This window comes from Piliocolobus tephrosceles, chromosome 17 (assembly GCF_002776525.5).
Source record: "Piliocolobus tephrosceles isolate RC106 chromosome 17, ASM277652v3, whole genome shotgun sequence".
Classification (NCBI taxonomy): Eukaryota; Metazoa; Chordata; class Mammalia; order Primates; family Cercopithecidae; genus Piliocolobus; species Piliocolobus tephrosceles.
In genome coordinates this window covers 19,445,595-19,455,741 of record NC_045450.1, presented here as the reverse complement: position 1 = coordinate 19,455,741, position 10,147 = coordinate 19,445,595, and the positions used below count along the sequence as shown (strand labels likewise).

Here is a 10,147-nt window from a genome sequence, read left to right as displayed (position 1 = left end):
TGCCAGTGTCATGACAGTGCTCTTCAGAAACGAGGAGTTCTAGAAATCTCTGCTGTGCAGTCTTCACCAAAGAAATTCTGAAAATTGAATACCGTATTGAATACACAGGTAAAAGCAGATAGTAAGATGATAAAATTTTTGGACGTAGTGGTAGATCTGGGGTTAGAACCTAGGGTTATTGGCTGTGAATTCAGCGTCCCTTTCAAAATATCAGATTACACCTTTTAGGGCTTTGTACAAACTCAAATCTGCTAATAGGCTTGTACCTGAAGAGTAATATGAGAAACATTTGTTTTTTAAACACATTCTTCAAAAGTGGCGTCTTTTCAATGATTTTTAAAAAGATAGTAACATGATAGTTACCAAGACTATGGATAAAAGGCTGCAGAGAAAGCAGCATGAAACACTTAACACTAGCCAACACCCTTGGTTGTAAGTGAAATAGAAACATAGCCTGAAATGTAATTTACTGGAAGCCTTTTGAGTAACTGTTCTGTGTGGGAAATGTGTGAGGGGAAAAGACAAACATACGGCTGGGTGTGGTGGCTCACGCCTGTAATCCCAGCACTTTGGGAGGCCCACGCCTGTAATCCCAACACTTTGGGAGGCCGAGGCGGGCGGATCAGGAGGTCAGGAGATCGAGACCATCCTGGCTAACACGGTGAAACCCCGTCTCTACTAAAAATACAAAAAAAATTAGCCGGGCGTGGTGGCGGGTGCCTGTAGTCCCAGCTACTTGGGAGGCTGAGGCAGGAGAATGGCATGAACCCAGGAGGCAGAGCTTACAGTGAGCCGAGATCACGCCACTGAACTCCAGCCTGCGTGACAGAGCAAGACTCCCTCAAAAAAAAAAAAAAAAAAAAAAGAAAAGGCAAACATACAATACTTTTGAAGGTAAACAACCTTTATCCCACGTAAATGGCAATGCAGATATAATAAGCAAATTGCAATGGGAAGGGGAGAAGGGAAAAAAAAAAAAAATATATATATATATATATGCACCAGACTATGGCGGATTCATCACCATATCCGAAAGCAACAGCCTGGGCTCCAGAGTCAGCCACTTGTCCGTGCACAGAGGAGGAGAGGTCTCATGAAGCTTTAGTGTGGCCTGGGACTCTGGCTCATTTTTTTTGTTTTGTTTTGTTTTTGAGACAGAGCCTCTCTCTTGTCACCAGGCTGGAGTGCAACGGCACGATCTCCGCTCACTGCAACCTCCGCCGCCAGAGCTGGAGTGATTCCCCTGACTCAGCCTCCCAAGTGTTTGGGACTACAGGTGCGTACCACCACGCCTGGCTAATTTTTTGCATTTTAGTAGAGACGGGGTTTCACCATGTTGGTCAGGTTGGTCTCCATCTCCTGACCTCGTGATCTGCCCGCCTTGGCTTCCCAAAGTGCTGTGAATACAGGCGTGAGCCACTACGCCTGGCCACCCTGGCTCTTTTTGTAATGCGTCGATTGGCATGACGCCCAGTCACGAGGGCCCTTCGCGACTGGGCTCAAGGAACACATAAAGGTCAACTTGTTTTTGCGATTGTCTTTCAGTAACTCAAGTACAGGCACAGAGTTATCTGTAACAGTGCTGGATGAATGAATGCCTCAAGGGGCTGATGCAACCTGTTCTGGGACTTGATGACCATTGTGTCCACGTTCAATTGAGTTCAAATTTAACATTTTACTTTTCCTCCACAGTAACTGGCAGAATTATAGGGAAGGCTGGAGGAACACATACCAAGGTTGGGTGGAGGAAGCTATGAGGCTGGAGCCAGCTTCAAGGGTGGGGAGCCACTGACACCACGTCCAGAATAGCTGCCATGCTGCCTCTACTGGATTCAGGTTGCAGTTGGGAGGCGGGGAAGGAGGCGGGGTTGGGGCGGGTGTCACTCCACCCCTTTGACGGTTACAGACCGGCCTTAGGACCCGGCGCAGCACGGCAAGAGGCTTGGAAGCGGGCTAGGGGAGGCCGTCGCTCATATCTGACGTCACCAGCTCGCGCCGGTGGTAGGTGAGGACGCCAACAGCAGCCGAGAAACGTTTCTCTTTACTCTCAGCCTGCGCACACCATGGCGGCCCCCGCCCAGTCGACTACGCAGCCTGGCGGCGGGAAGCGCAAAGGCAAGGCTCAGTATGTGCTGGCCAAGCGCGCTCGGCGCTGCGACGCTGGCGGGCCCCGTCAGCTAGAGCCCGGGCTACAGGGCATCCTCATCACCTGCAACATGAACGAGCGCAAGTGCGTGGAGGAGGCCTACAGTCTGCTCAACGAATACGGCGACGACATGTATGGGCCAGAAAAGGTACTGGTACCGGAGCGGGCGGGCGGGCTGCCAGGCTTTGCGGGAGGAGGGAAGGCTGGAGGGTTGGCTGTCGGTATGGGCATGCGCGCTTTGGGTCGTCGGCGTGACGGCTGTAGGGGCGTGGTCTCGCGGGCGTTTCCGTCTCTAGCCCTGAGACGTTCGCAGACTTCGGTGCTATCGTTTTTGTGCTTGAAGTGCTTGCACCTTTTCTTTCCATCATTAACCACGGTAGCTCCCATTACTTTTATGCTTATTTTTGTGAGACGGTCTCGCTCTGTTGCCCAGGCTGGAGTGCAGTGGCGGGATCATAGTTCAGGGGAGCCTCGACTTCCCGGGCTCCAGCGATTTTCCTGCCTCAGCCTCCGGAGTAGCTGGGACTACAGGTGCGCGCCACCACTCTCGGCTAATTTTTGTAATTGGTAGATAAGGGGTCTCACTGTTTTGGTCAGGGTAGTCCTAAACCCTACACTCCAGCGATTCTCCCGTCTCTGCCTCTCAAAGTGCTGAGATTACAGGCGTGAGCCACTGAGCCCGGCCTAGCTCCCACTGATGGACGGCTCACTGAGGGCCAGGCGGTGTGCTGAAGCTCTTTCAGAAACACATTTCTCATGACAGCCTTGTGAAGTTGGAGTAATAATGTGTTTACCTGAAGCAATAATATCTGTGAAATAATAGGTTTACTACTAATGCCAGTTATTCCACTTATAATACATTTTAGAAAGTAAAAACTTTTTTACCATTATCACCTAAAGTCTTACTGTTTGGAAATCATATTACTGTCTTAGAATCTGGACCAATGCCCACATGCACACTGTGAGGGATTAAATGAAGAAGGGTAATAATACAGAGGGAATTTAAATTCACGGCTCGTCCTTTACCATCTGGGGACTCGGACATGGGCACATTATTTGATGCTGCTGAGCTAGATAAAAAGGAGAATACTTTAAGACTGGCTAATGAGTTGCTTATGTACATAAAGTACATACTGGTGTGTAATAAAGTTTCAGTAAATGTGTACAATTATTGTGCCTGATTGGCGATTTCATTGGGCACTGGGGGCAGCGAAATGGGCAACAAGTACATATCCTGTCTTCTCCTGTACTTTGAGCAAATTCTTTTTTTGGAAGCGGTCTTGCTCTGTCACCCAAGGTGGAGGCTGGAGTACAGTGGCATGATTTTGCTCACTGTAACCTCCACCTCCCAGGCTCAAGCGATCCTCGTGCCTCAGCCCCCGAGTAGCAGGGACTGCAGGCATGTGCCACCACACCTGACTAATTTTTTGTAGAGAGGGGTTCTCAGGCCATGTTGTCCAGGCTGGTCTCAAATTCCTAGGCTCAAGGGATTCGCCCTTCTCTGACCCCCAAAGTACTGGGATTACAGGCGTGAGCCACCATGCTTGGCCATAATTATTGAACAAGTATTTCTGTGCCTTGTTCCTTAATAGAGCAAGAGTAAGGGTTTTTAATTCCACAAGTATTTGGTCTAATCTCACCAAAAGGACAGTGTCATGTCAGTCACACAGATACCTGTTCAAGGTGTTAAGGTCCACCCTGAAATGATTGATCTGGTCAGCACATTTCTCTCTGTCTCAAACTGTCAGGATGCTTTTGAAAACATTTTCAAATTTTACATACTATATCTGTGGGAATTCCTCTTCCTCCACATTTTTTTTAAAAAATTTTTTTGAGACAGAGTCTTGCTCTGTCGCCCAGGCTGGAGTGCAGTGGTGCAATCTCAGCTCACTGCAACATTGCCTTCTAGGTTCAAGCCATTCTTCTGCCTCAGCCTCCTGAGTAGCTGGGATTACAGGTACCTGCCACCACACCGGGCTAGTTTTTGTATTTTTAGTAGAGACAGGGTTTCACCATGTTGGCTAGGCTGGTCTTGAACTCCTGACCTCAGGTGATCTACTTGCCTCAGCCTCCCAAAATGCTGGGATTACAGGCGTGAGCGACCACTTCCGGCCTTGCTCCATGTTTTGAAGGGTATGGTGTCCCAGTTTCGTAATAAAAAGCTGTATTATCAATACTGAGTCAGCTGGGCATGGTGCCTCACACCTGTAATCCCAGCACTTTGAGAGGCTGAGGCAAGTGGATCACCTGAGGAGTTCAAGACCAGCCTGACTGACATGGCGAAAGCCCATCTGTACTAAAAATACAAAAATTAGCTGGGCGTGGTGGCATGCGCCTGTAATCACAGTTATTCGGGAGGCTGAGGCAGGAGAATTGGTTGAATCCAGGAGGCAGAGGTTGCAGCAAGCCAAGATCGCACCACTGCACTCCAGCCTGGGAGACAAAGCGAGACTCCATCTTAAAAAAAAAAAAAAAAAAAAATCAATACTGAGCCGCCTGCCCAAGGGATTTCACATAAATGATTACTTATGGTGTTTAAATGTGAGCTGTTGTGTCATTTCTGCTCATTAGTTTTATGCAAACAGTTTACAGACAAGGATCAGCAGCCCTCTGGAAGTGAGGGAGAGGATGATGATGTGGAGGCTGCCTTGAAGAAAGAAGTTGGTGACATTAAGGCATCTACAGAGTTGAGGCTAAGAAGATTCCAGTCAGTGGAAAGTGGAGCAAATAACGTCGTCTTCATCAGGACACTTGGGATAGGTGTGACGAATACTTGTTAAGATTATTGATCTTACAACATCTGGGTATATTCCTCTCTCAGGAAATACTGCTTACAAAATGGCTTCTTGGGCATGACTCAATCATTTGATGGCAGCTTCTGTACACTATATTAGCAGCTGGCCTGTGGAGAGGTAGAATGGGGTGGTGGATGTAGCATTGGCTTAAGAGTGGAGACCTGGCTTTGCTGCTTCCTTCGTATATAACAAAGCAGAACTAGAGTGCCTGTTCTGTCTAAAAGGGGCAGCTGCTACTCAGCTCCAGCCAGTTGTAGCTCTTTGGGAATGCAGGACCAGGTATTCGAATTTCTCAAAATAAGTTGGAAATCTGGAGTTTTTACATTTTTCAATGTGGTCAACTAATTTAAAAATTTTCAGAGCAGCCCCAAATAGACTTGTATGTAGGCAAGTTACAGCCTGAGGACCTCCCTTTCATGATCTCATGCCCAACATGGTTCTGGGATTCCTTCTGGGTCTGAGATTTAGGCTTCTGTGCTAACTTAGCTAATGGATTAATTACATCTTTTAAAGTGACTCGCAGATTTTTTTTTTTTTTTTTTTTTTGGTAAAAAACTATGTACTGTTTAATGTACTCTGATAGTTGTTACAGGAAAACAACAGCATGGTGTTAAGGTTGGATAACTCAGGATGTCACAAAAATGTTAACAACAGTGTCTAAACAGTCATTTCTAGTGCAAGCAGTAATGATGAAAAGTTAAAATATTAGGTACATTATAGTACATATTAGGCACTGAAGAAATACTATTTGGAAAAATGACTAGGTAGATTCATTTAAATTCATTATCAGAATTTCTTCTGTCAACTTATGTCATTGCCAGTGAAAATTCATTTTAGAGTTCAGTCTTTAGGATGTCTGAGAAATTACCTTCTTAACTTTTTTTTTTCTGGTTTTTTTTTTTCCTTAAGAACCTGAGAAATTGGTGCATCATATTCTCCAGGATATGTACAAAACCAAGAAGAAGAAGACTCGAGTTATTCTACGAATGTTACCCATCTCAGGCACATGCAAGGCTTTTTTAGAAGATATGAAAAAATATGCACAAACATTTTTGGAACCCTGGTTTAAAACTCCTAACAAAGGGACATTTCAGATTGTGTACAAATCTCGAAATAACAGTCACGTGAATAGAGAAGAAGTTATCAGAGAATTGGCAGGTGTGTTTCTCTTAGTGATTTTCCATAGGCGTTCAATGGTAAATACTTGTTTTTAAAGGATTTTTTTTTCTTTTTAAAGAGTTAAGGCTTACATTTTTGAGTGTAGAACAAATGTATTAACATGTTCTTAAAATAATATTAAATCAACTGATTTCAGTATGTTGTATATGAGATTTTCTGGTAGTTAAAGTCTTTTTTAACTCAAAATTGAATTTTGTTTGGAAAAAAATATTCTTACTAAATGTTGTAGGGTTTCATTTATATTTATTTATTGTAAGGGTTCAGAGTATTTGAAGTCCACATAGAGGAGTGTATTACTGTATGTCTTATTTTAACAAGAAGCAGAGACAAAAGATTTTTGTCAAACATAATGATAAAATGACAAAAGATCTGTCAAACAGAATGGTATCCTCCTCAGCTACGTGTTTTTCTCTTTTTGTTACAGGAATAGTGTGCACCCTCAATTCAGAAAATAAAGTGGATCTCACCAATCCACAGTACACGGTGGTAGTAGAAATCATCAAAGCTGTCTGTTGCCTGAGTGTTGTGAAAGATTACATGTTGTTTAGAAAATACAATCTCCAGGAGGTAGTGAAGAGCCCTAAGGATCCATCACAGCTTAACTCAAAGCAGGGAAATGGGAAAGAAGCTAAATTGGAATCTGCTGACAAATCAGACCAAAACAACACAGCAGAAGGAAAAAATAACGAGCAGGTACCAGAGAATACTGAGGAGCTGGGGCAGACAAAACCAACGTCTAATCCGCAGGTGGTAAATGAAGGAGGAGCCAAACCTGAACTTGCAAGTCAAGCCACAGAGGGATCCAAATCAAATGAAAATGACCTCTCATAGGAAGTCATTCGGTGTTGGAGGTGGGTTTCTCACTTGGGGCTCTGTGAGATGTTGCTGGGGTTTCACCTTAAATTGTGACTTAAAAACAGTTTTTTATTTGTGTGCTGCATTATGCTGTTCTCACAGTAGTGAACAATGATTGCGCAGCCCTGTTAACAGTTTTGTTAGGGATCTTTCAGCCCTTATGGTATTATGTAGAGGCAGACCCATGTGCTGCTATTGCAAAGAGGGGAGGATAGGAGGAGGTGGATGTTGACCTCTCCCAGGCTCCTCTTGTGCAGTGCCAGTGAACTGTACTGTTAAGTAGAAAATCAGAGGGAAGTTTTCATTCTAAGGAAGGCGTTTTTACATGCCACAGCTCAGCTGTCTTGCTGCCACTTTGTTGTAAACATTGCAAAAATGTGGATCATGTAGGTTAGAAGTGAATTGTTTAGTGAAGTTTTTGTACTTTTGTGATTTTCTTGTTTATGTCTGTTTTTATTTTTTTATTTTTATTTTTTAACATTTGTGTGTAACAAAGTTGACAGTCCAGGGCTGCAATTTTGGAAGGCAAGATGTGAGAGAGAAGAGAACCATTTAGGCATAGAGCTACAGACATTTCTGAAAAGGTTGGTGATGAAAAATTTCAGTCTTCTGAGTATACTTCAGTATACTAGTGCAACAAGGGACACAAAGAAATTCTGTGTTTATAATGAAAGCTACTTCTCAATGGTTTTATATGGACTTAGTCCAAGCTGTCCTATCCTATTGTGCACTGTCTGTGGCATGCAACTTATAAAACTAGCAGTTGTAACTAAATCACAGCCACTTGACAAGAAAGGATATTCATTATTTTCAAATGGCTTTTGGACTATCAAAACAAAAACAGTAAGACTTTTGTTCAGAAATCACATTTAGTCAAAAGGTTTAAGAAACAAATTATTTAGTAGCAGAACTTACCTCAGGAAAGGAAAATATGCATAGTTGGTGAGAATCAAATAACATTAAAATGCTGGGGCAAGATGCAGTACAAAATTGAAAAGACTTTATTTTCTCAGTAAGTTGATTTACTGATGATATCTCATATGATGCAAAAAAGGTTTTGTGTCATTAACTGAAAAGTGGCAGCTTCTCTACCCAGGGTGATGAGTCAACAGATTTCACTAATACTTGTCATGCTGTAGCATTTGTAAGATTTATAAATGATGAAATTCAGAGAAAACTTTTTCTTTTGCTAGAAGCCTGCCAAAACAAAGGCCAATATATAATGTTGTGACATCATATCTGATAACCAGAGGTCTGTTATCTACACTTCTGGTACCCCATCAGTGGTTGTCTCCATAAGTCGTTTTGCATTATTAAAGAAATCTGATGTTGACATGATAGCACACTGCTTTCTTCACAGAGATGCTGATATCAAAAACTTGAAGATACAGCGATGTTCTGAATAATGTTACAAAACTGGTTACCTGTGTCAAAGACCCATTTATGCAAAAATGTTTAAAAAAAAAAAAAAAAACACCCAAAAGAAAAACCTGGACGAATAGCACATAAACCTCCCGCACCATACAGACATCCATTGGCTTATCAGAGGAAGAGTTCTCTACAGGATATTTGAATTGAAAGGTGAATTACCAGAGTACTTACAAGAAAACAGCCAGCTTTTGCTGAGTGCTTTGGAAATGAAAAATGGCTACAGAAACTAGCCTATTTTGCAGATGTTTTTCATCACATGAACACATGGACAAGTCTCTGAAAGGTTCAGGGGAAAATTTTTTTTCTTAAAGTGACAAGAGTCTTAGATCTAAAAGGAAACTGACTTGCCGCCTTGCCAGAGGAATCCTTGAAATGTTTCTGCAGCCACTTGGACTTGAAAATGAAGGGTACAACTCTCAAATCTTCTCTAACCCAACTGGAGGAACCACAAGACTCAATGAAATAGCATTTTCTCTCCTTTTCCCAGCACTAGTATATAACTGTATGAGGAACCCTTGTCTATGAATCTGCTCAGCTTGAAATTTTGTCTCTGAAGGAAGAGAATGAACTCAGCCCTAGTCTGACAGTCCTAAATTTCTGTGAAATAAGAGTATTCTTCAAGTTAATGCTCACACTCACATACCATGAGGGTTCTCTGCAGGAGTTTCCTGAATTTGAAAGGTTTTTCAAGGCCTATTTTTGGGTAAAACAATTGAAAAGGCAGACACCAACAAAGTCTGCAAAGTAAACTGTCCAGATTAAGAATATTAAGAAGCTGTAAAGTTAGCTTGTAGAAATGGGCTTATCCTTAAGTTTTAAAGTTAGGAATTGCTAAAAATGTTAGGGTTCCTGCACAAGTGGCTATGTTTGTTTAATGGCTAGTGAACATGGGAATATATTTTTATCCTAGCTAGTGGTTCTATTTGGCAAGCTAGACTAGAATGATTTGAGAGGGGTAAAGAGAATAGGCAGGACCTTCCTTCTGTAGCTTTACGTATTTCGAATGTTAATTCTTAATGACATTGAAGTTACTTTGAAATGATTGATAAGAGGATTATTAATATCATTTAGGGGAATAGGGAGGATAGGATTTTGGTGCCTTCTTCAGCAGACTTGCTCCAAGACAAAGATTCTATTTTGATAGTGCAAGACAAAAGGACTTGGAAAAAACTGGCCATATGCCTACAGAGCATACAACTCTGTGGAACTAAATTGTTTTTACTTTGTGAAAGCTGCTACTTTACGGAAAGACTTTGATTTTATAGTTTTGTTTTTAATTGCCTTTTATATTTATTTGTATTTGGTAAGACTCAGTTGTTATACAAACTATTCTTTCCCAGTTACAAAATCTTGTATTCGGTTGTAACCTGAACTCATTAAAATACTTGTTTTCAGGTTTATCAACTGTTTATTTTCACTGACATTTGAGCATGTTATTTTATAAATGACGAGATTCCAGAATAAGAAGTAAGTGCTTTTTATTCCCCTTTTGTTTTTTCTTTTAAAAAATTACGTCAGTTAAAAAAAAGTAAAACTGCAGTCTTGTCATTTAGAAAACGTTTAGCTCCATAGAGGAAAGAATGTTAAACTTTGTATTTTAAAACATGATTCTCTAAGGTTAAACATAGTTTTCAAATGTTATTTTTACTTGTATTTTGCTTTTGGTACAGCTAAATATCAAGCTTGTTTTTCATAGTTCTGATATTTTCAGAAAAATCAAAATAAATTTGTTCCCTAAAAA

General features: G+C 41.9%; 1 protein-coding gene across 2 annotated transcripts; it reads left to right on the top strand.

Moving 5' to 3' along the window:
- Window positions 1-1,838: 1,838 nt before the first annotated feature.
- On the top strand, window positions 1,839-10,147 carry THUMPD1 (THUMP domain containing 1). Of its 2 annotated transcripts, XM_023225054.1 has the most exons (5): window positions 1,839-2,294; window positions 4,732-4,906; window positions 5,851-6,099; window positions 6,545-6,971; window positions 8,336-10,147. In XM_023225054.1, exons 1-4 carry the CDS (start codon window positions 2,064-2,066, stop codon window positions 6,949-6,951), a joined length of 1,062 nt encoding a protein of 353 aa, XP_023080822.1. In that variant the 5' UTR covers window positions 1,839-2,063; the 3' UTR covers window positions 6,952-6,971; window positions 8,336-10,147. The 2 variants fall into 2 exon arrangements, with proteins under 2 accessions (XP_023080822.1, XP_023080821.1); XM_023225053.1 differs by having other exon boundaries at window positions 6,545-10,147.